The sequence below is a fragment of the Labrus bergylta genome, chromosome 17, assembly GCF_963930695.1.
Source record: "Labrus bergylta chromosome 17, fLabBer1.1, whole genome shotgun sequence".
Lineage (NCBI taxonomy): Eukaryota > Metazoa > Chordata > Actinopteri > Labriformes > Labridae > Labrus > Labrus bergylta.
Genome location: NC_089211.1, coordinates 18,198,034 through 18,224,227, shown reverse-complemented (window position 1 = coordinate 18,224,227; position 26,194 = coordinate 18,198,034). Strand labels below are relative to the sequence as shown.

Below are 26,194 nucleotides of genomic sequence, written 5' to 3'. Positions count from 1 at the left end.
GAAAGAAACATCTGCCAAACACATAAACAAAATGCATGCACGTGTGTGCAAACATGCAAGGACACACACTCTCTTTCTTTCTTTTCGTTGTACATTGAAGCAGAATTTAAAGAGACAAAACAAAAACATTGAGAGCCAAACAGACACTTCACTGATGTTTTGAAATCGGTCCTCAGCTCGGCTCTCTCTCACTTTGTTACTGCTGTGGTAATGCTGAAAGAAGCCTGATGAAGAGACCGCTGTTCTATCTTCCATCAGGAAACAAAACTGAGTCACACGTACCACATCTCCCCCTCTTCCCGTTTCCCCTCTGTGTTGTGTCTTCCTCCCACAAACGCTCCGCTCCTCTTCTCCGCTATTCCTTCACGTCTCTTCAGCCCATTCTTCCATCCCTCTGGCGTTTATGTTTGCTTTTTTATTTCCACCTCTCTTGTCACTGCTGCTCTATACCGTTTCCTTTCCTCTCTTTAGAGTCCATCTGTTCCTTCCTCTTGTTTTTCTGGTTTTCTTTTCCCTCTTTGGTTGTGTCTTCTTCTAGCTCACCCTCCTCTTCTTCTGTAGATTCATGCCTTTCACGTGGGAACCTTTTTATCCATCCCTCAGCTGCTCGGAGCTCCACTGTGTGTGCCTACCTAGCTGTCTGAGCGTTTGAGTGGAAGTGAGCGGACAGGAGGGGGAGCAAGAAGACAAGAGTGAGCAAACAGGCAGTTATCCTCTCAGATGCTCCTCTCAGTTCTCCACGTCTCCTTCCTCTTCCATCTCTCCCCCTTTCTCGCTGCGTCTCTCCATCGTGACCCCCTCTCAGTGTCGCCATGCAAGCCCCCTGTATCCTTGTAAGCAAAGGGAGGGAGGGGGGGTGGGGGGTGGAGAGTGGGAAGGAGAGTAGGAGGCAGAGGGAGGAGGAGCTAGAGAGTCGGTCTAATTAAAAAGCAGAGTATGTACAGCTGCAGAGGGCAAAGAGGGAGACGGAGAGAGGAGGAGAGGGGAGGAGAGAGGGGAGCTAAGTGATCCAGGGGGCGGAACAGGGGGATGCAGTCAGTAGGGGGTGGAAATGAGGGGCATGAGGTGGAAATGGTGGGGGAGTTGTTGGTAGTGTGAGGTGGGTAAAAGAAGGGAAAGAGCTGACAGGACACCCTGGTCAGCTGGAGAGGAATGCAGAAAGGTCATGCATACAGAGAGGGGAGGAGGGGAGGAAGACGCGGAGAGAGAAAAGAGGGAGAAAGAGATGGGAACAGACAGGTAGAATTATTCTACAGATATCTCCCATATGAGCGGGGGCAGAGCCGGGGAACCGTGACCAGCAGGATAATAGAGACACATGGACAATGGGCCTCTGAAGCGGGAGGCAGATCCACAGTCAGCGAAGGTTAAACCACTTCAGTGTTGTCAGGCTGCTTTGAATTAACATGCGTAAGTGTTTGCTGTTGTGCATGCAAATTAAAGGGCAAAACACCAATTTATATTAGATTAATCACATCTTTTTTTTCGATGGTTCTATGGGGAGCATGTTGTTTTCTTTTTTCCAGGCTGGTTGAGTAGAACAAATTGATTTGTTTTCTGTTTCTTATAGTGATACCTTGACCCCATCATTACAGCTCTGGATGTTGCCACCTGAGGCTGCATGAGTAGAAACCACTCCATATAGCACAGATGCTGAGATAAAGGCGACACCTAAACGCCTCTCGGGATGAGACATCTCATCTGATTTTATCAGCTCGGATCACTTATCTTGTCCCATCTCCTCGCTTCCGATCAGACTTACATTAACATCCCAGTGAATTTTATTCTTACATCTCTTAGATGTTCTGCTTTTACACTTTCAGAGCCCATTTCTGGGAATCCTCATTTGAATAGATTTTAAATACAATTTCATGGAAAGAGCACAATTACTTCCAATAAAATCTACAGTAATAGGAGATGAATGGACACGCCATCTGCTGCAATATCAAGACATAATAGGATATAATGAGATATGCATATGGAATAGTCGGAGTGTACGTATGAATATAAAGATAAGCCTCTTTGGTATAAAAAAAATCCAATACAGTACATCCAATCATTTGTATATATCCAAGCATATATATTTCAAATACACATATTTGACATGCAAATGTGTCATTTCTGCATTCCATTAATTATTTTTACATGTCATGCCAGCAACCACCCAGCCTCACACTTCACAATTAATTCTCCCTTCAGTTTTTTATACAAATTGGAATCAATGGTTCTGTTGCTTCAAAACTGCTGGATAAACAACCGTTTGATTTGAATACCAACTTGAAAGGCGACGGTGTGATGGTCGATGTCGTGTTCAGAACTTGTTTGCACTGCGTTTTTGTCATATTTTGTCATGGCAGCCAAGTATCGATATTCTTACTTTGATATTTTTGATATGCTTTTTTAATCTTTAACTGCTGAAGGGGGTTGTGCAATTCATTTTGAACAAGTTGCATTGTTAAGAATTAATGTTAAAGTTCAATTAGACTGAAATACAAATAAAACGACTGAAGTGGGATGAACAGACTGAGATTTTTTATCTTATTTGACAAAACAGTTCTTGATTTAGTTTAGTGTAGTGGACATAATATGCAGTTAAAAAGATTCATCACAATATATTCTCAGCATATCGATAAATGTTAAAAATGGCAATAGAATCGTATCGTGTCTTGAGTATCGCGATAATATCGTCATGGGGGACTCTGGTGATTCCCACCCCTAAGTAATATTGCATAGCTATTTATGTTTTCCACATACAATTGCTTCTTTTTCCCTTTTCTGTGTTTTTTGGATCCAGCTCCCTCTTAGGGATGAAGACATGGCCCCCGTAAATCTAGAACATAATGAAACCAATATCTGTTAACTCATCGAGGTAACTCAGAAAATTGGCCCGGGGATCTGCACCCACGACAGACATATGTACCGTGTGGCATCGGTCATAGCATTTGATGATCAGGGTCATATGCTGCACTGAGAGCTTTGTTTCACACGATGGCAGCGACTTAGACGTCTGTGAGAGCTGAAAGACGAGTGATGTTGGAATCAGAGCATGTTTGTGGCTGTAGGAGACTGTCAGCGTGGCGGAGCAGCAGATGGAGCAGTGGAGGATAATGAAAAGAAGCGATGACTCTATGAGGCCTCCAAACAGATGGAGTTATTCAGCTACAGACGGAGGACCTTGAGTTAAACCACAAAGACTTTCCTGCTGGCAGTGCTTATAGGTGGTGTTTAGTTTACTGTCCATTATCTTTGACGATGTTTGAAGCTCTCCACCATCTCTGCTGTGCGGCGGGTGATTAAAGCAGAGTTGTTGGAGGGTTGGGACATCTTGGGGGATCTCAAAAGAAGTTCTTTTTAGTTTTAAAAATCTTCAGGCGCAGACACAGAAGCTGTCTGCAAACTGCTTCAGAAGATGAAACACAAATGAGGATGTTAATAGGCCACAATAGACTTATTCTGTTGCTTTGTTGCGTCTTCTAGGCAGAATAAAAAGAATACTCTTCAGCAATGATATCATTTTTTAATTACAATGTAATCACCGATATCATATATTACATTAACTGCATATTGCAAAAAACAAATCTTTTTCTAAAGGTGATGATTTAAGTAGTGTTCCTCTGTAGGCTAAGAAATGTCTGTACTAAAGGTAAGTAAGCACAATTGATTATCTAAAAAAATGCAATGTTACATAATTAAAAAAAGGGAATGTTAGTCTGCTGAGGATGAATTGTAATAACTTCTGTGACTGTGGATACTGCTCCATTATCACGTCAATTTTTTGTTATTTTAGTAGGGTCTTGGTTTTTTACTAAACAATGTATGACGACTAAATCTAAGTTGACTAAGTTTTCATCTTAGTCAGTCAAACACCTACACCTGGCAATTTGACATTTGAAGCACAAGATAGCATCTGTTGGCTGTCATTCATGCCCACTTACTTTTATACGATCAGAGTTTTAAGGAGATAAACAGAACATTGTTGTTATGTGATGTAATGTCATAAGTTTGTATTCATCATACAGTATTTGCTCAAAGTTAAAATCATAGTGTTACAACAACAAACTTTATAGGAAATAACTTTTATTGGTATGGGTATTTGATGATTTGGGAATTAAAATGGGGTTGTTCACATTTGTTTGATCTACTCTGCTGGTTTATCTTCTTGATTTTTAATGTATGTACGGAAAACTGCAAGATACTGTTGGTTAATGGTAGAAACAACTGATTATACAGTATCTGTACTGGAGACCGAATGGTTAATCGTGTTGAGATCTCAGTGTCTGTGTGTGTGTGTGTGTGTGTGTGTGTGTGTGTGTGTGTATATGTGTGTGTGATGTTGCAGTGCACATGCTCCTTGTCAGGCCTGTTTAAATCAGCTACACTTTGGCTGCCCCATTAAAAAAGTCCGGACATGCCACTGGCTGTGAACTCTTACTCCTGTTATCCATGCAAATCAAAAACATACTCGTTTCAAACCAAACTGTCGCGCTGATATTTTGAAGATTTTTCCTCTCTGCATCGCTCCCTGACTTTTTCTCCAGCTTTGTTTTTGTTTCACCTAAATCAGTTACCCTAAGGGTGAGCCCAGAAATTGCAATTATTGTATATCAAAATCATCCAAACCCCAGTGCACGTAGCCGATCAGATTGTGTTTTTCGCCGAGCCCACAGAGCCACCAAAGAACACTGGTACTTTCTCTGGCACTCATTAATCAGACTCCGTGTCTGAACAGCTATAAAAAGTTGAATTTTAAGCAGATCTTTAAAGTACACTCAGATCAAGTCATCAATCACAGTCTCATACGAAGCTGCAGCATACGGGGACACGCCTAATGGCGATATCTAACTGTGGCCATTACCTGAAAAGGTTTTATTATTTTCTGTATCAGTTTCCAGCATGATGGATGAACGAGGACGACAGTCATTTGCTGGACCTGACCTGAGTACAGCTGGCGTCTCCATCTTTGATCTGAAGCGGGGCGCAGGACATTGTCAGAGACTTTTAAGTCCCTTTGATGGATGAGGGAACTTTTCCCGCTTTGTTTCTGGGCCAGTTAATGGCTCTCTGCATCTGTCCTCCTGTCTTGAAACAAGGCTGGAGGACAGAAAGGAAATGATGCACGGCAACAGAACAAATGGTCAAGACGATAGACGGTTAAAGTAGAGAGAGAGAGGTGTTTCAGCTGCACCAACAATACAAAGCAGGATTCCTCAAATTTAGTCTTCTTTGAAGTTATTCAGAGAAATATTTTTTTTTAATATAGTTATAAGCTGTTTAAGTCTAATAGGCCTTGAGTTTCAATTTTGATGATTATGAATTGAATAGCTTTGGGACAGAATACTTTTAGTTCTCTCCACCAGGTGGCGATGTTGTTCTTAATGTGTCAGAAGCAAACGTCCCAATTAACCCTTCAAATGATTTCTGAGTAGAATGCTGTTTTCTTATGTTGCCTTGGTTGTTTCTGTGCTTGATAAAATTTCAATTTTTAATACGTTTCAGATTAAAGCTGTCAAAGACATGCATGCATATAGCGTTTGTGTGTGTATGCGTGTGTGTGCGCGTGTGTGTGTGTGTGTGCGTGTGTGTGTGTGTGCATCCTGCTGTGTTGCGGCTGTGTTTGCTCCGGGCTACATGAATGAAATCCAGCAGAGAGTCTGCGCTCTGATGATGTCACTGATGCCGAGCTTCTTATAGGAACGTCACAGAAATAAAATGAATCATTGGCTGCAGGGCTCATTGGACTCAGATACAAAGAGAAACATCTGAAACTAATTCTTGTTCTAATTCATTAAAATGAAAGGTTAAAATATAGCACTGCGTTTGCACATGTTCTCCAGCATGTATGTGTAAACATCGTCCCTTTATCTGCATTATTAAGTGATGATTCAGCAACCCTGAACATCCTGATCAGCTTTGATCTTTTTTTTTTTTACTTGATGTTTTTAAGGCAAACATCAAAGGGAATCTCCTGCCAATGCAGTTCATCAAAGATTCAAAAGAAGTGCTTTAAAATAAAATAGTTTTCTACATTTTGGAAAGAACTATAAGGTTAGGTTATTTTACCTCAAATATAATGAATGCAAAACGTACATTTTGGCTGAAGAAGACACACCAGAAGATCACTTTTAAAAGCTCAATTAGGATATTTAACATGGACATCATTGGACCAAAGAGTTTAAGAATATTTTGTATCATAAATATATTTTTTGAGGTTTAAAAAATGTGATATTCATGATGCTCAAATTGTTCATGATGTCTTATCTGGATGTATAAATCTATGTGAAGAAGACTTTAAACATGGAAAACAGCCCCAGAGAGCCAAGTGAATGATGGAACACTGGACAGAAATCATGCCGGTGTCCTTAGCTAGAATTAATATAAAATATTTAGCTGTCAGTCAAGGTAATTCTGTGAAGTTCAGAAACTGAAACACGATTTTGGATGATGATAGTATATTACTCTAAGTCAATAAAAACATGTTTTATAATATTTGATATACTTTGTGTGTTTAATTGCGTTTATCTTTAAAGCCTTGTCTATTTTAATCCTGACTTTGTTTGTATTAAACAGAAAATGTTTATCGGAGATTTATTTTAGGTTAGGTTAGTCTTTAGGTTAATATAAGGTATCATCCTAAACTGCCAAATGCAATGTTTAAATTTATTTATTTATATTTTCAGTTTGATGGGGTATACAATCGCAACATAAAAAACCACATTAGAGATACCATAATTGACAATTAATATGATGCAATATTTACAGTCTATGGTCTGAAAACTGTGAAAACAACATGAAAATTGAAAGGTGTTATTCAAAGTGTTTGTTTTTTTAGAGATGCACTGATTGTGAAAATCAGACCTGATACAGGTGTTTAAAAGGACAGCCGATAGTTGATTTGAATATATTAATGTTTTATGAATTACTTTTTTGTTATTCTTCGTGTCTGTTTTTCAAATAAGCTAACAGGTTTGAAAAATTGTTGCTGGTAGTCCCTCCTCATGAAACAGCATTGGAACTTACAAGCTGCATGTGACTGATCTTCCCCAGAGAAGGTGTTAAGACTCCAGCACTGCCGACATTTTTGTTCACAAATCACAATGAAAACAAATCAAGAGTTTTTCCCATAAGATGACTTTTAATGCCCAATAAAATCATTGTCTCTGAGTAAGCAGTAAGGTAAATTAGCCTTGCAGCATTTAATTGATGCGACACAACAGATACACATAATGCTACTGACATCGACGCGTGACTCAGAATTTGAAGTCTGTAAACAGAGACAACATCGGCCGATAGTTGTTCAATTGTTGCATCAGTTCATCTCTGTTTTGTTTTGTTTGTTTCACTGTTATTGCTCTCATAGTATTGTTTTTCATCTCAGAGTCCCAGAGGTGCAACCACTCTAAAACTGCAAAAATATTTTTTAAGGGAAAAAAAACAGGAAATTCTACAGAAAACACTTTTTACACATTAACTCTGCAAAATGCAAATAATAAGTAATTGAATCAAAGAGTTGAAAGAGCACAACACACAGCCTCAGTGCAAATGACTAATACCTGACCAGAATGTGAAGACCACTGTATACTGCCTCTAGTGGACAATAATACAATAACCTCATCAGAATTTTAGAAAAATAAAGACTGCACACATCCACACTGCATATTAAAACAAATGCACTGGAATATGAATAGAGCACTGCACACATCCACAGTCCACACTGCAAATTATAAATGCTTCATCAGAAAATGAAAAGAGCACTGCACACAGAAAAACTGACAATAACTTCACCGGAACATTAAATAGCAACTGCACCCAACCACAGGACATGTTTCATTATCTTGATCAGCCTTTCTATATAAAAAAAACAAAAAAAAAAACAGCCGATTTCAGAGTGCGTTTTACGATAACGTCAACAGACGACTCCAGATATAATCATTAATAAATATGTCAGATGAGCAGGTGGTAAAAAAGATGTTGGTAAGAGTTTTATACCACCTTGACTGTTTCAGTGCAACACGAAGCGGCTCATAGGAGAATTCATGTTTCTGAACTAGTCTGTCGATGGTCACTATGTTATTTTATCTCTCTATGAAATGACGGCCCACTCTTGAGCAGCCCTTCTGGCATTTGTATTGCCAACTTTATTCTACACTTTAAATGACCTTTGATCGTTTTTTACTGATAAATTATTTCTGATGCATATCATGCTTAAGTTAGTAACCACCCTTCTTAGCAAGCTAGTTAATAAAAAAAAAAAAATCTGCTGATAATTTCATTATAAAGGAGTTATTAACCTTAAAAAAGGCATCGCTAACCTCTATATGCCAAATCACAAAAAAAGAAATAACTAAGGCTGGTTACCGACTAAAAAACGAGTACAGAAAAGATCATTAAGACTCATCAGATGTGTCTGTAGAGCTAAATGGTGGTAACAAAAAAACTGTATGAGGTCCTCAGTTGATCTACTAAAGTATCAAATCAACATGTTTATGATGCTAGAATTAAAACATATGTAGGCTAGTCCCCTCGACACATAATATAAATAAGCCTCTTATCAGGTCATATAAGAGCCTTTCATTAAATAAGACTTATGAAATCGAATTTAACATTTTTTTTTTTACATAAGCATTATAGGTAACTACAAGCATATTTTTTATTTCCATCTCAGAAAGATAGATTAAAAAAACTTACAGCTTGGTTATTAGGGCACACACACATTCTGCCACCTCAGAGTACCTGGTTGTCTCTGGGACTCTTTCCCCGCTTATCCCCGGCTCGTTTTGTTTACCTCTTGGCGCCTGACACGTGGGGAAGGGAGGGAGGGGAGGGGAGGAGAGGAGAGGAGAGGAGGAAGGGAGGGAGGGGAGGAGAGGAGAGGAGAGGAGAGGAGGAAGGGAGGGAGGGGAGGAGAGGAGAGGAGAGGGGGCGGATTAGCACAGCGTCAGTGCCCGTTGTCCCTTTTAGACCACAACAAACACCAGATTGATAAGAGAGAAAAGCGCAGAGGGAAGAAACCCATTTGAACCTGCTTGTCCTCCGCGCTCAGTGTCAGCATCTCCCCCTCTCTCTCTCTCTCTCTCTCTCTTTCTCTACATCCAGCACCCGGGGTTCAGGCATGTCTCTGTCCGGCTCGCAGACACCAGAGGACGGACTCTATGGTGAGTGAGGGGATGGTGGGGCACAGACAAGGCCGTTTGTTTATCTGCCTTTGCAGCTATGACTTACAAGGAATGAGCTCACATGTTGCTATCACAACAGCTAACACATAACATAGAAGCAGCTTTATTATGCACACAGCTTGTTTGTCTTTTAATCTCTGAGTGCAAATGTAAACAAAGTAGGTAAACAATGTAGGCAGTGACCCCATTCATTAGCTCAGCAGCATCCCTCCAGGTCTGATGTGCAGATATCTAACAGAGCAGACATGATGCTAACGGCATGTCAGACTGGGAGCATGTGTGAGAGAAAGCCACACAGGGAATGAATAAGGCAGTGCCAGTTTTATAATTGGCATTGTTGTTGCCACTGACACTGTCATTGTGTAAACGGATTCCCCGACTCACCTGTTTGTATCTCTGTAAGCCAATTAAGCTGCAGAGATTTCCTGACGCTTATAGCTCCACTGTGCTGGATGAACATTGTTTGGCACGTATAGGATGCTCGGTAAGAACATGTGGAGCAATGTTATGGCAGGACAGGAAGGGACTGTACGCAAAGTACAGGGGCTTTAAGCTCATGATGACAAGGGGTTAGCATTTAATACCTAACCAATACTGGATTTGTTTAGGCTGCTGGAGCTGGTGTAAAAGAACCCTCAAATACAAAGACAATCCATCTGTATACAAATAGTTTATATTACTTCCTTGATACACTTTCTCAATAACCTGAACACAGTTTGGCTTTTTTTGTACTTTCTAATTTTTTCATTATAATCTGAGATATGAAGAGCAATTAAACAGCAAACAGCTGATACATCTAACCAATGTATTGATCACCATCGAGTAACTACAGTAAGCGCTGTTTTCAAGTTTCATATCACAAGGCATGAAATAATCATTCTTGAGTACTTTTAGAAATTCTCTCAGCATCTACCAAAAGAAAATAAAAAATCACAGATCTGCACTGTTTACCAACAAATACAGCATCTCATAGTTTTTGACAGTCTATTTTGATGGTTAACAAAATGAGCAGGTATTTTCCACTTGTTTCCATCTAACAGAAGAGCAGATTTAATTTATATTTATAGGAAATAAGCACAATAACATGAATCCAGAGGTCTAACAGCAAAAGGTACAGGTTTTGACAGTATTGGAAGAATCGCAAACATTCTGTGGTGTTAACTCTCCAGCCGGGTGCCATCAAATGATTGAAAAAGAAAAATGGCAAACCTTAAACATAACAAAGTGTGGAAAACACAATGTAAATATGCCTTTTTAGTTTATTTTGTGTGTAATTTGAGGAAATATACAGTCTCTTGATCTGATGTTTTCATCTGCTTTTTTTTTTTTGGTCTCTTCGGTTGAAGTTGCAAGCCACATGGGTCATACACACGTCGTGATTTAGGCTGTTTCCATTGAACACACTGTTTCTAGCAACAAATCAAAGATTTCAGGTCAATAGCATGTAAAGTAATTTTGCAAAATGTTTACTTCTATTCAAGTTTCCACCTCTCATTGAAGCTCTTCATAATGCAAGTTAAAAATGCTAATAAAAATGTTCGCTGGTAATTGACTTACACTAAGATTTGTGTCATCTTTATCTGACTAAACGAAGACGACCTTTGTGGTTAATAGAGATCATGAAATCACATTCTTTTGGACTTAACCATCATGCTCTAGCTATGCAGTCGTTTTTTTGAGGCACTGGCTCTTGCAGAGAAACATTAAAATATCAATCTGAGGCAAGAAAACAGAACCTGCTTTTCCAAAACAATGAGCCTACCCTGCCTTTAGCAAAAAGAAAAAGACACATCCACCCCTCTACATTCCCTAAACAGAGGCAGATACTAATAGCAAATCAAAAATGATTTTGTCGTGCTGCAGCTCATTGAGTCTTTTAAGCATCCAGCGCTTGTCCACATTACATAAAGCTGATTTGGCAGTGGCACAGATAAATGTGTACAGGATTGCACCATAGACACTGATTTAGTGCTGCAGAATGGCGACAGATAGATAAATCAGGCAACAAGGCAGTTGTTATGTCATACCTCCCCTCTGTAGAAAAATAAATAGGGCAATGGCACAGTTACCCCCTCCCACCCTCCTCCCTCCAGCTCCGTGCCCACTCACGTCTCCTCTCTGCTGCTGCTTGTGTGATTACAGTGTCGTAAAGTGACGATTAGAGCGATCACATCATACTTTGGTTGGCAGATGAGGTGTTGATATTTTGTAAAATGCTGCGTGTATCACAGGAGCGAAGACATGATGACAAGAGAGAAACAAGACGAGGAAAGGAGAGAGGAGGGTGAATGGCTAATCTCTAACAGAAATAAGATCTTATGTAAGCAAGCATGCTGTCAGGCCGAGTTATCCCTGCCCTACTGTTTGGCTCGGAGTGTGTGCGCGCCGTACACACCAGAGTGCATGTGTGTGTATGTGTGTGTGTGTGTGTGCATGTGTAAATCTCTTCCTGACCATGTACCCGGTGAACCTGCGTGTCCATTCATTCATGTGCTGTGTGTTTGTTTAACTCATTGATTGGGAGGCACAGGCTCATTCATGTCAGAGTGTGTTTCAGTGTGCGTGTTTGTGTGTGTTTACTGCCAGCCGGATGTCCAATCTGCATTTATCACCTCTCAGAATATCAAATGTCACATCAGGACATTAGTGACGTGACGTCACCATATGTCAACATCAACACGCGAGCCTATTTACAATAAAGCCTGAATGATTTAGAGGGAAATAACTTTTTTCATTTAGTTGAACTGAATGTATATGTGTGAAATACGATTTTTATTTTACTTGATTGTATTATGAATAACAACAGAACAGGATTGGTGGGTTTGTTTTTAGACAGCTAACGTGGTCGACAAATTAGGTACAAAAATGAAAAAACAAACATTTCAAGTAAGTGCGTTTAATAATAATAAAAGTACCAATTATTTAGATTGTAGAAACAAAAGAGAGAAAAAATGTTTATGCAAAAACTGAACCACAATAAAAAACAATGTTTGTGTGTTTTATCAAATACTAGACAAAAATATAGCTATATGTGTAAATATCTATATAAATCAAAGCTTTTGCTTTCAATTTGAAGTTTTAAGTATCGTTTTTCAAATAAATATGGTGCGCCGGATTTTCTCTTTGTGATCAGTTAAGAAGTGTTGAAATTATTAAGTATTTGTCGGATACCCTTAATTAACACACATTATCACCCTGACCATAAAAGCCAGACATTATAACAGCATTTTAACCGCCCACTGTGAGGATGAGAAAGGAGAAAATTACCAGTTTGAAAATGGCTAATTCCCAGTGACAGAGCTACTTGAGGGTAAAGTGATTTTATTTTTATTTTTTTTAAACTAATAGAAAAGTGACTCGTTGCAAAGCTCAATATTAAGGCTACAGATTTGCTCTCTTTCCTCATCACATCTCATTTCTCATTGCTCACTGCACCTTAATCTGTATATTATAATCCTAAGAATACACTTATATTTATAGCATTTATTTATATTTATAGCATCCCATTAATCCAGCCATCCATATATACCTAATAATTAACTTTTTTTAGTCTACATCTGTAAATTTTGTAATTACTGTACATAGCACAGACTCTTGCACTTTCTGCTTATTTGCACTTCTGGTGAGATGCCAAACCTCATTTCGTTACTCTATACTTGTATATGTGTAATGACAATAAAGTTGAATCTCATCTCATCTCATCTTCTGCTTCTGAAAGTCTACGTACAGTTTGTGTGTGAAGCCCTGCTGCTTCCTGCCTCCTTGCTGACTGCCTGAGCATAATTACAAACTGCATGTTTTGTTTGATCATCAGGCTCCTGGGTCGAGTTGGAGGAGCTGATTGCAGCCGTGAGCCGCAGGGAGAGTCTGACAGGGTCGCAGGACAGCATCTCCTCCGCCCTGCAGGGGGAGCTGGAGAGGATCCTTCTGGAGGCACAGCTCGAGTGTGAGAGGAGTAGAGACAGGTAGGGGTGCAGACTTTTGTTTTGTTTCATGTTTTTTTTTTTTTTTTTTGTTTGGGCTTTTGGGGGTCTTGAGATGAACAGCAGGGTTTAAAGAAAACATGCACAGTAATGAATCTCCTCCTGTGCAGAGTGCAATTTTCCTTGTTTTACAAAATATGTGTTATGAATCTGTTTGTTTTGTTTAAAAATAATCCATCTATTTTAAATGCAGTCCATTCAAATCTTGACAGCTAACTCACTTTATAAATGTCTGTTTGTCTTCCGCAGTCCTCCACAAGCCGTGACTCCACAGTCTACTGGATCCCCCAGAGCAACGAGTGAGCATGACAGCGACTATGTCCCCATACAGGTATTTGACTTTTCAACCCTTACAGGTGCTATTATATTTATTTGAGGCCGTAATCTTAATTTTGCTGGTAAAAGTCCAGAGCGTAGGTTTATTGTCAATCTAGCAATCTAGCCTGAGGCGTCTGTATTCATGCCAGAGAAATAGGAGATCTGCTTGCAGAGACATTAAGCACAATTAAACATACTACTACCTGTGCACACAAATCAATAAATGCTTCTGATATTAAATTAATGATTTTTAACCAACATAACATGTATTTACTTAAGACTCCAGACATCCAGCCATATCATCCATACAGAAAACATTATATGATTTTAGAAAATGTGACTCCTACCATAGACCAGGTGTGCTATCATCATTGTTTAACCTTTCATTTTTGCAGTATATTAATTACTTATTAACCAAAGATTTGAAGAAATAATTTTAGGAAAATGTTTTTTTTTGTTAATTTAAAAAACAAAGTTGCGACTAACCTCCTGTCTTCAAGCAGTTTCTTTGATCTTTATTGTATTTCTGAGATTCAGCCAAAAGATTTACAAGACAAATGTTCAAATCAGTAACATCCATGAGCGTGATGTTGCTCATGTTAACGTCCCTGTGTCTCTCGTCCTGAGTTTGCCTCCCGTATCTACTCTGCCTGCATTTTGATTTTCTACTCTTGCATATCATGTCACCCCTTATGCATGTTGCAGGAGGAAGTTGAGCGGCGAGGAGATACTGACTGGGTGTGGGATTGGTCCAGTAGACCTGAAAATATGCCACCAAAGTAAGACCAGCTGCATGTCTTTAAAAGTGATTGATGTTTGAAGTGATGTTTAACCAGATATCTCATGTTTAAGAGCATTTCTTATTACTTTCAAAGACGTGTAACAGTTTTAAAATGAGTAGTATTTCGTTTATGCCCAGAGCTAAATAACAAGATAGATGCAACTCCTGTGTCCTTGCAAAAAGAATAATGCTGGAGGCTGCAGGCAATTAACGTAGCATAGCAAAAAGATTTCAACAAAGGGAAAACAGCTAATCGTGCACAAAACAAAGTAAAAAAAAAAAAGAAACCTTTGGCTAACCTTTGAAACTAACTTCACATTTTATTTAGTTTGTTTAATCTGTTCATCACTAAGCACAGTGAGTCATGTTTTCATTGTGAGTTTGCCCAAACAACCAGAGGCAACATTGGACTTTTTTTGTGAAGAAAAAGTTACTACATAAGTCCTTCCAAAAACAAACGTTTTCATATTCAACTACAGAAACATTCTGTGTTATTCTTTTTGGCACCAGCTGAAAGGTAAAGCGAACTTGAAAGTTTGAGTTTTTAATGTCTCTTCAGTTTGACTTTGACGGCATGCTGATAAATGCTGTCTTAAATTCAGTTTGCGTATTTCCCCTTTGAGTGTTGAGAAACACATGAATCACCCTCGTTTTATTTACTCTACCACACTTGACATTTCATCTTCTGCTAAACAATAACTCAGTTTGACAGGTAGCAGCTCTTAATGGCCTCAGACCGTCTTCACTACCTTTCTCGCATTCTCACTCTTCTCTCTTGTGTTCTCATTAGTTCTGTTTATCTTTTTATTCTTTCTATCTTCCTTCTATCAACATGTCTTATCTCCTGCACCTCGTTCCCCCCCCCCTCTCTGTCTGTCTGCAGAGAGTTTGTGTTTCAGCACCCGAAGCAGCAGAGCTCCCTCAGCGTTAGGAAGTCAGAGGTGATGAAGAGAGGCCTCTTCTCCTCTGATGTTCTCCTCTTACTCGGCCCCTCACTGCTGGCCTCACACCTGCTCACACTTGGAGTCGGGTGAGACAATGTTCTTTTTTTTTTTTTAACCCATTCATGTTTCATATCCTTTTAAATGCATTGTAGCACCATTTCCTTGATGACCTTTATGGCATCACCACCCAGCCATTCATCCATTCTCCCCTCCCCAGAAGCTTTAGCAAGGTCAATTATAACTTATCGTGTTTTGATCTGTTTTGATCAATGGAGGTTTTAAATAACTAAAAGAGAGTCACTTTATGAATGACATCATCACATGGGATTGAGCAGGAAAACTATTAAAGAGTCAGCCGGAAAAACACTACTCTGCTATTCAGTGGGCTGTATCCTGTAAACGTCAGTATGCGTCTGCTATTCAGGTCTTATTAATTCACCAGTGGGCTAATATGATACTTTGCAAAATGTTGCCTAATGTGCCACAGCTTCCTTTCACAGGAGTGAGCCCTGCTTTAACTCTGTATCTGATTTTCTTAATAACTCAATGGCTTCAAAGAAGTAGTAAAATACTTAACAGTAAACGGGCTGCTAATGACCCAGACTTTTTGTAAGTAACCTGTACAGCCACTTGACTTCTTTTTTTTCTTTTTCAGGATCTACATAGGAAAACGATTGGCGGCTTCAACAACTAGCACGCTGTGACTTCTACTATGGCACAATGCACCCATTCGCGCACGGTCTGACCAATTAGGTCACAGTCCGCCCTCTCCACTGCAATCGTTTGCCTCCTTCCTTCTTCGTCACTGGGGCAATCTTAGGACCCCGCCTGTCTGTCCCTCTGTCTCCATGTTCATCTGTCTTTCTGTCAGTCTGTGCGTGTCGTAGGGCCTGAGGGAGCGGATGGATGCCGACCAATGAGTCAGACTGAGGTCACTTTTACTCTCCCGGAGAGTAACACTGATCTCAACCAGCTAGAGTGAAATCAAAGAGGAGAGATTGCTCCGATACAAGAGAAAGGAAAGAGAGAGAGTTTCACTCAGCTCTCACAATAAATCCTTTGTATAGGAGGAGATAGAAACGGTTCGTTGGGAACAGTGTGTTCGGCAAAATGAAAAAAATTATATGTGGTAGCCTTTTTGCCCCAACCTTTGAAAAAGCGAAATGTCTGTCATTTGTCAAAAGTAATGACCCTCTGTACGACTGAGCTGCTAAAAGTGGTACTCGGGGTTTTTGTTCTGCCCTGATGGTGAATCTAATGTAGAGTTTTAGTTGGCTGAGTGAATGTAGGAACGGCTCTGGTTGTGGTTTTTGTCCCATGAACCGATTAAATATTTGACCTCCAACAAAGACAATCTCGATCCCATTAAACTTCACCCCACAAAAACGTCATATGCCTCTTGGGTCTTTTATTTTCTCTTCCAGCCTCATCCAAGCAGCGTTTGTCCTACACATGCTCGTCTCGTTTAATAAATTCAGGAGAAGTGAAACATTTCCAGCCAGCAAAGCACAAAGTTTTGCTGAAGTCGGCTTGGACCTGTAACTTACACAGTTTTTTTATAAGTTGTATTTTTAGCCTTTGGGGTAAGGTTGCCTGGAGATTATTTGTAGGTATTTGTATAAAACAACAAGGAAAGACAACCCACTGTGTTGCTAACTGCCTGCAAATAAACCAAAGCATCTGCTTGAAATTTACTCCCTTTTCCATCTGAAGTAAATCACTGAAAATCACTGTGCTGATTTGTCCTGATAATCACTCTGTTGTAGTTCACTTGTGATTTTTTCTTTTACTTCCAGAGCTGACTCTTGCAGAAATGTTATGACATCACACCAGCTTTTGTTTCTTTCCATCTGCCTTTGTCATACCTTACCTCATATAGGTCTTTCCTCTTCTTTTAAACAAGCTACTCTGACCATTCAAAAATTTGATGTTTTATTGCATTCCCGTAAAACCAGAGAGCCGTTTCCGCTTAACATCTCATGAAAATAGCTGGCCTGGATTGTGAACGGTGAGACTGAGAAGCACAGTTTTTGCTGTGTTGCCTTGAACGTCACAGAGCCCATTTGTTGTCCGGCCTGACCAAGCCCAATGTGTTTATCAGCCATTAGCGGAGTGTTTGATGTGAGGGGTCCTGCTGAGCTCATTAAGCTACTTGTAGACACACCGAGCTGACGATGCAACAACAAGAGCACAAAAGCACCTGGTTCCCATTCACAGACATACTCACCAAGCACACCCCCATGCACACATGCAATACATGCCTAGTTACTAGTGCATGTTTTGGCATCACTTTAACACAACAAAGAACACAAGGAGGTACTTTGTCAGCAATGATTACAAGTGCTTACTTGGTGGTTACTAGTGAATAGGTATAATTTATCTTTGTGGTTTACAGATTTTCTTTCAGCTTTACATTTGATCTATTGTATAAACTGGATTAATGCAATGTTTGTATTCAGTTACAGATTTTTCGTTTGCTCACCTTCACTTTACGTCTTGATTACGTTTTAAAGATCACATTTTCATCAACAAATCTGTTCACCATGGCTTCTTAAAAATGAACCAAAAATGAACACAGCGTAACCTTTTTAGATCAAGAAGATCTTTAGTAACTTTAGTATTTTTTTCACCCGACATTAGTAACGTGTCTTGCTTTCTATGGCTTCTGTGCTAGTAGCTAACATTAGCTTATGATACATGTTCTTAAAAGGAAAAGAGGAACAATAAATGCAATGTGAGCTTACTTTACAGATACTTACAGTAAAAAAAAAAAAAGAAAAAGGAACAGACTGAGAAAGTACATGCACTGCCCGGTAAACTTGATAATACTTTGAGGGAAAAAGACTACAAGGAGAGATGATAGCATCGTTAGCTAACATTACTAGTTGTTGAAGTGTAAGAGTGAACAGACTGAGAAACTAAATGCGTATAGTTATCGGATGTATCTGGGTCTTTTAAAAGGTGAGAACAGATTGATAATATTTAAGAATTGTTATAGTAGCTTACATTGCTCGTTCTTGTTAATAAAATAAAAAAGCAGATGTGCATTTTTAGCTTACTGTTGCTTGTAAGTTTCAAAGGAGCAGATTTAACGACTGAATGCGTCCTCATTCCCGCTGATAAGAAGGTAAGGAGTGGCTACAAAACAGAAGAAAAAAACACATAAAGACCGTTAGAAGAAGGTAGACTTTGAACTGATTTCCTGGCTGCTACCTGTGACCATGGCAACTGTACACAAAGGGTAACACTGTAGACTTGAGGTCTGTTTACTATAACCACACAAAAACTTTTCCATCAAAACAAGCTAAAGGAACTAAATCCAAATAATCTGGATGTACTGTTGGCTTGTTTAGAATTTACTCACTTGTTTCCTGCACTGTCATGGCTGTGTTCCCACATCTTAGCAATTGCTTTGGTGAGAACATAACCGAGTGAAATTACAGGAAAAGCTATGAAAATAGAGCAGAATGATCCTTTAAGCTGTGAATGTTAGCCTGTGGATTGTCCCTGATTCAGCCCCCCCTAGAACCATTCATCCTCAGCTTGGGGCAAACAGGCAGTCACAGCTGGGACGGACTGTTGTAAATCATCACGGTTATATCCCCTGTTTGCTGTGAACCTCTGTGACTTTTCCTAACAGGGGACTGTGTTAAGATCTGTTTACTCTGTAATGTCCTGTTGAAAATAAGGGGACATTTAGTACTGTGAACAAACAGCCTTGAAAGTCCCATGTGATTTTCCCCAGTGTTAAGAGCTCCGATAAATGGTGAAAAGGAGTCTGAGAATTTGGTGTTGCGAAAAAAAATAACCAAATCCTCTCATCATGCGTTGTCTCCTGTATCTTTTGGAGGTGGAGGAGACAGAAGCTGAGACACAATGTGAAAGAAATCTGTTCATTTCCTGGGCTGAACTGTAGAGATCAGACATCTGTCTCTCTGGGAAAAGCATTATCTTCCCGCTCCTATACTGCAAGGCAGGAAATATAGAGTCCAGTTTCAAAGGATTTGGATGCAACAAAGAAATTCAGTTAAATTGGCACCAAATCTGTGTTTCAACATTAATACAAGGTCACTTATTCAAAGCCTCCATCTCAAGAAACTTCACTTTACCACATGTGGCCCACTTCCCCCTCGTGAACCGCTTATTATAAGGAATTGTAGATTTTAATTCTACATAACTGAATGACGCACTGCCTCTCGAATATCAGACAAACACACAGCTTACCAAACCAGCACACTCCTACGCAAATTTTTCATCCTAGTCTGTGGGTTTTAATAGTTACACTTAGGCACAATAAATACATTCATCTTTTACATTTGAAATGCGGTTCAATAAATACAGTTTGAAGGGGGAGGATGCCGTGTCTCCTATGATGTGATCTGAAATTCAGATAGACCCCAGCCTGAAACACTGTCTGACAAAGGTATTTATATGTTTGTAACTCTCGGCCACCTTTACAATTTGACTTTGTAGAACAGATGACCCTGTGTGCTCTCCCACTATGCACTATTTCCCACCGTATGGCAGACCTTTCCAGCCCAGACACGCTTGCTCTCAATGTGCCAGAACTATGAAGGATTAATGAGAGCACCTGGAGTAAGACTCAATGGAGAACAATGGCGTGCTGTTCGCTCTGTGTAAACAAGCGGCTCAGTATAGTGTAGGTGGGTTTTGTCCTCACATCCTGAAGGAGTTGTTTGATGATGTTTTGTTATAAAGTAAGCTTTTCTGAACATGATGAAGGGAGTAAAAATAGTTTTGTTTTTCTTTTACTTAAAAGTACATTTAAGTTAGAGGAGAAAGAGCAAGAATAAAGCTGCTAGTATGCTTCATTAGAACTGCCCGTCAGATAAACAAATAGTTTCTAGATTCCCACTCCAGCTGAACACACACACCTTTCAAACTTCATAACTTTGTCTTGCTGTGTCCAAAAACTTCTGTGACTTTCCAAATCTGACAGTCCAACATTAGCACCCACTTCACTGAAGGAACCTAGAGGTTTAAATGTATACTTCTTGCTATCTTTCACATGTTCTTTAAAGAACTATTTCCGTGGCTTTTAATATGATAAACCATGGCTACCCCCACGCTATGGTGGTTGCAACCATTCCAACTCCAAGTCAGAGTTCACAAAAGATATGAACATAATACAGTCTGAAAAAGCTCTTACAAAGTCCTTTCTTGTCTTACCTTGCCTCGAAGAGTCTATTGCCATGCTACGAGGCTGGACTTTGTCACATTGGTGTGTCACGCTCAAAGTTAATGCTATTGCTACCAATTACAATGCATGCATCTTATTTGAGCATTTTAGCAAACCTGTTTTCTTAAATAAAATTTAACATTTACAAATTAAAGGTCACATATCATACTCCTATTCAACAAGTTTAAATAAGTCTCTGAGCACCCCAAAACATGTCTGTGAAGTTTCTCGCTCAAAATCCATTCTGATCCTGTATTTTATCATGCCTATAAACCCCCCTCTAATTCAGCCCTGCTCAAAACAGGCTGTTTCTGTGTCTGTAGCTTTAAAATGTAAATGAGCTATGTCTGACCACACGCCACTCGAAAGTAATGTTGCTTCTGCTTTCTCGAACAATGACCGATTGCGTTACGGTGAGAAGGCAGACTCTGAGGGCAGAACAATTAGTTGGAGTGTCACCCACCTGGGGGAGGGGTTAGCGCCCTTTGTGATGTCATGAAGGGAGAATCTCCAAACATCCTGTTTGAGCACACATTTTCTGAAAAGTGGAGCAGGCAAAAGACTTTGCTCCTGATTGCGGGTTTTGTCGACAGGCTAGGGGCACATATTGGTGTTAGAAAAACATGGTAAAGTGGATTTCCCATAATATGTGACCTTTAAAACAAGTTCCCTGTTCCTCTGGTTACATATTGAAGTTACTTTGGCCAATAACACACAACCATTTCTCCCAAAGGGCTGGGGGTGGAAAAATGTACTTGTGTCAATGGTTTAGGATGGGTCCAGAACATGTTGGCTCGGTCCCAATGGCAGCCTATACCATCAGGAATAAGTTGGTGACAATGGGTAATATAGATATGAATGCTTTGAATCCTTACAAGACTAGAAAGGTGCAATAGAAATGCAGTCCATTTACCATTGACCAAAGTGTTGTCAGAATTAAAATTTCAGCCAGACAATGGCGCAAGACCAAAAGTTACAGATCATCAAAGTTATCAAAATTCATCATTAAGGGAACACAGATGTCTGTACTAAAATAAGAGTGAATCCATCTCAAAGTTTCCACAACTTTTACACGAAACCTCATTCTCATTCATCAGAGGGCCATTAGGGCTAATCCTCTGGGATACATTTCAAGGCAATCTACAGTTATTGAAATATTTTAGTCAGATGTAAAAAAGTGGTGTTCTAACATTACAATCTCTAGAGCTATGCAGCTTACGTGGCTAAAGAACAAAAGGTCCAAATAATTGGTGGAGGTAGAATTTGAGATGTTGGTGTGAGAGACAAATAGAACTGCATGGTCGACTTGGTCTCAAGTATCTACAGTGATAATTTACTGCGCTCCCCATCTACAGTGTAGGTGTAGCTGAGACACGTACTGAGACAGAGTGAGTGAGCATGAACCTATCCAGCTGGTGTGAGTGACTGAAGGAGCAGCTGGATAGTCTGAGAGTGAACTCAAAGTTTACATATGGCAAAACCATCAAACGCAACTTCCATCAGCGGCTTTGTAGGGGCCGTCATGAAGTAGGCTTGCATAATACCGAGAAAATCAGTGAGACACTGAAAACACATTGTTGTTTTCGAAACAGTATGTTCCCCCACTGACCTAAGGCTATTCTGAGAAGCTCTTTGTGCACCTATCATCAATCTTCTAGCGTGATAGCAATGTTTTTCCAAGAATTCAGGTTTATGTTACAATGTCCACATAGATTTAAAATGAACACAAGAAACATCTGCCCTAATAACAAGGATACAGGCTCAGTGACACACACACACATTTCGACCTCATCCCAATGCTTTTGGCCTACTGGTACTTACTCTACTACTATCTAACCTACTCACTACTCAACAGCATTGCCAGCTTCAACATACCAATGCTCGTACATTTTAGCTGAAGGTATTGACAATGCTGATGCTATCTAACCTACCACAAGGCCCCTAATGGTCGCCACAACAAAACCGTGAACATAGATGGGCAGCAAGAGCCAACACACGCTCTGGTGTCCACCCTCCTCCTTGCTAGCTCTCACAGCCCATAATAACTATACCCGCATCACTTCTTTGTGCTACTTCATCCTTGTGAAAAATCCCAAACAAGCTATCAAACTATTCCTGCTGCCAAAATTACAGAAAAGGTAATAACAGAGAGAAGAGTCTGAGACAGATGTGAGAAAGAGGACGGGGAAGGCAGAGCCAGGGTGAGAGGCTTGTTTAGGCTGGAGCTCACCCCCGCTGGGTTAGGCTGTATAATAATAACATTAATTAGTGATCTTACACAGGGATGTGACGTATTCTGTCAGGTCAGTAGAATTGAAACACAAATTTCATGTTCTTTATGTTTCCCACAATCTTCGGAAGTAAGACACAATCTCTTTTTTTATGTTTTCAACACAACTCAAACTTATAGTTCAAACAAATAATGACTTTATGCATACATTTGCTTTGAAAACCTCATAGCAAAAGACTCAATTACAATCTATAATTTGATGAGCAGTGTCTCATTTCTGAAAGAATTCTATTCCATCTCGCTCAGAATAATCTTTTGATTAATTTTGTATCTCTAACATTTGATGTTTAAATTGCACTCATGGCCTCCATACTGATTTAAATGATTCCAGGAAACTCAAAAAATAGATCCACCATGACACACCAATTTGGCTCTAGAGTTTGCAGTCTAAATAAGCTTCAGGATGTGGGTCTGTTTAATAAACCTCTGCTTTGAGTTCAGACTCACAGTCTGTCTAATTCCCAAAATTCAGGCAATTTAATGCTATAATTTGAGGTTTGGAGTTCGTCCCCTTTATAAGACAGAGTAGAGGTATTTGATAAATGCTGCAGATTTAATGAGGTGTTGGATGAGACCCCTCTGACTTGCTGACTGGCTGCTGTTACATAACTTCATCAGGTAAGACAGTGCATAGCTTGTAGGACTTTGCATCCCACGGTGTAATGAGCACTTCAGCACACAGCGCAGGAGTGAGGAGACTTATGGTCACCACCGGCTGTGGTTTACCATGTTGTAAAAGTCTGTGTTCATTCCTCCAAAAACAAGGAGACTGAAGCAAGTTGCTATGAAAGAAGTTTTTGTGAAGAGGAACTTTTATGTGGTGAATGTTATTGTTGTCTGTGATAATGTAATTCATTAGTCATAAAAACGGTTTCCTCATACAGTCAATATAAATATTTTTCGATAGCACCAGAAAATGTCCCACTGAAGAGATAAATTATACTCATGTGTGCCCCATAAGTACAGAAGATGAAAAGAGCCGTGCATGAATATTAAAACGTGTTTTTTCCTCAAGATCACAAATTCATTTTTATGCTATTTCAAAAGAATTGCACAATGATTCCCTGAATTAACTATGCCTGGTATGACTAGAAAACTAAAGGTTGTTACCTGTGTTTATTGGAACTCAGGATTGCCACATCTGCAAGAAAAGATGGCATATATACTGTATATATGTGCCTATGATATATTCCTTTGTGCATTTTTTTATATTTCATATATTTGGAAGCCCAATTACCTTGAGATCACAGGTAATATTTTGAGTTATCAAGCAAAAACAATAATTGATATCTCAAAGTAAGTATAATGACAAAAAAAAAAAGTCCTCTTAAGTTGGGGAGAAATAGATTCACTAAATTATTGGCCAATTAAAAATTTGTTTTCTCGCCCTGTGCAATAATTGTGATGTAATATCTGTAAAAAGAAATTGCTGGTGTGAGCCGAGAGCAGCTGAAAACAAGGGAGCAGACAATGCATGCCTTCATTTCGCACAAGACTCAAGTCTTCAGGGTATTAATAAAGCTATAACTCTGTCTCACCTCTGTGAGCATGTCAGATAGCTAAATAATTAGCCTATGAGCTTAAATAATGAACATTCTGTTTTTTTTATGGAAAGACTTCAAAAAATCAGCCACAACCCACAAAAAGTGGATAACATATTTTGGGTCTAGTGAACCACAGGTATTTGTTTCAGGTGAGCCTGGATTCATGTTTGCACGCTAAGCGTTAGCACACCTAGACCGCTAAGCGTTAGCCCACTAGGCTTTAGCCTGCTAAGGGTTAGCCCGCTGCTCAAGGTAACAATTTGTTTACTAGGTGTGCACGGGACTTGACGCCCTGTAACCTGGTAACCACCCTGGATGGATCATAGAAAACCAGACGATGAAAAGGCAGAAACTGACAGACATGTGCCATGCGTTGCTTTATGAAATATTGCTAATGATATTCCACTCTCTCCTTCGCTCCTTGTTTTTGCTTGGAAAAGAAAAGAAAATCCCAATAATCAATAACATCAGTCAAAATATTTGTTGCTAAAATATCTGTACTGCTTGGATTACAGTTAAACATCTTTTGATTTGCTGTTTATGTACCACATGTTTCTTGTCATTTACCTTTAATCAGTTTGCGTTGTTTCCTTTTTGGTTCAGTGGCTTTAAAAAGAGGCTAATTGTCAGACCTCCCTGATGAGAACATAAAGCCCTTTTTGTAATGCTTTATTGCATGAAACCACAGCTTCAGGTCATTGGTAACAGGACATTTTTGTTCTATTTGTGGTTACAGCTATGCTATAATCATTTGTGTCTGCTGGCAACGAGACATGTGGCGAGAAGCAGAGTTACGAGTGTGAATATCAGAGTCTCTGGATACTGTCTTATTGGTATCACGATCAAAAATAGTCAGGGGATGGTGTCAGACACATTAGGGGTTTGGTTTTTATCTCCAAGCCAGAGGCAGCCATCACTGTCTGACCTCATCAACCGCACCATGATGTGACTCAAGCCCAGACCCTGCAGCAGACTTTATGTGGTCTGTTGAGCTCTGTACCACAGCTGCAAACCATGAATGGAGGTCTGTGGAGGTTTTTTGTGATCCAGAACCCACACGCCTGTAAAGACTCATTCTGAAAAACCAATCAGAGGGAAGATAAAACTCTGGGTGTCCTGTTGGAGCCCTGATCACTACACAACAACAGACTAGAGCAGGGTTATAGAGGCTAACCACAACGAAGCACCTGAGGTAGAAGTATGGAAACTGTGACTCATTTGCCTCGTCTTGTTGCCATAGATGCATGTTTATCCTCTTAAGTAAGACCATCAACTTGGAGCTACTGAGACTCTTCTTTCAATGAACTAACCAAGGATTCAAACGTCTTTATTGCAGAATAAATATTTTTTCTTTCAATGACGGTCATTCACTCATGGAATAAGGCTCAGTTGGCTTCAATAATGAGGCACAAGAGGCAGAGAAAAAGGGAAAAACAAACATCATTAAGACCTGAGCCTTCCGTCTCATCTCACCAAATGTGCCGAGTCGCTTGGTGCCAGACATGCTGACGACCTGAAGGCCGTTTGAGCTGGCAGCCTGTCTGAAGCTCTACTTGACGGTAAACACGGCTTGTTAAGTCGAAAGCTCCGGAGCACTCATTTCCTGAATTTGACCGGAGGATGGGAGGGGGGGGGGAGTAAGGGCATTAGAAAAGGTGTCACATATTATCCCTGGAAGGAAAGTGAAAAAAACACCTTGTGTTTCAGAGAAAGTGTGGAAAAAAATACTCCCAAGTGTGCTTGCAGGAGGCCGGAAACACTTTTTTCTTTCTTCAGAAATTCAAGTCAAGCATGAACGCATGAGTCAAAAATACTCAGGGTTTCAGCTGAGTTGAAACATGATTTTAAACATGGTTCAGAAGCTGCTTGTGTACTGTTAATTTGTGTTGGAGCTTGTGGGAATTGGTAGCAGCATGAAAGAGCCAATGCAAAGAGTTCTCCCAGGTCACTCCTTCTCTGCA

General features: G+C 39.7%; 2 protein-coding genes across 5 annotated transcripts in view; one reads left to right on the top strand and one right to left on the bottom strand.

The window, feature by feature from the left end:
- The window catches only part of LOC109998478 (mucin-2), a 38,367-nt gene extending 37,549 nt beyond the window's left edge, over window positions 1-818 (bottom strand). For all 4 annotated transcript variants that reach the window (XM_065965681.1, XM_065965682.1, XM_065965683.1 and 1 more), the window contains exon 1: window positions 283-818. The gene's annotated coding sequence lies outside the window, so the exon portion shown is untranslated. The remainder of the gene's footprint in view (window positions 1-282) is intronic.
- An 8,088-nt stretch (window positions 819-8,906) lies between these two features.
- On the top strand, window positions 8,907-16,590 carry zgc:73226 (uncharacterized protein LOC402792 homolog). Its single transcript, XM_065965906.1, has 6 exons — window positions 8,907-9,152; window positions 12,988-13,138; window positions 13,406-13,487; window positions 14,180-14,253; window positions 15,139-15,285; window positions 15,855-16,590. Exons 1-6 carry the CDS (start codon window positions 9,110-9,112, stop codon window positions 15,901-15,903), a joined length of 546 nt encoding a protein of 181 aa, XP_065821978.1. The 5' UTR covers window positions 8,907-9,109; the 3' UTR covers window positions 15,904-16,590.
- The last annotated feature ends 9,604 nt before the right edge of the window (window positions 16,591-26,194 follow it).

What these genes read in the sequence shown, in the direction of transcription:
- zgc:73226 (XM_065965906.1), top strand. Translation starts at nt 9,110, where the DNA reads ATGTCTCTGTCCGGCTCGCAGACACCAGAGGACGGACTCTATG. An exon ending in ACCAGAGGACGGACTCTATG is followed by an intron (nt 9,153 to 12,987) that starts GTGAGTGAGGGG and finishes TTTGATCATCAG; the next exon opens with GCTCCTGGGTCGAGTTGGAG. An exon ending in CCTGAAAATATGCCACCAAA is followed by an intron (nt 14,254 to 15,138) that starts GTAAGACCAGCT and finishes GTCTGTCTGCAG; the next exon opens with AGAGTTTGTGTTTCAGCACC.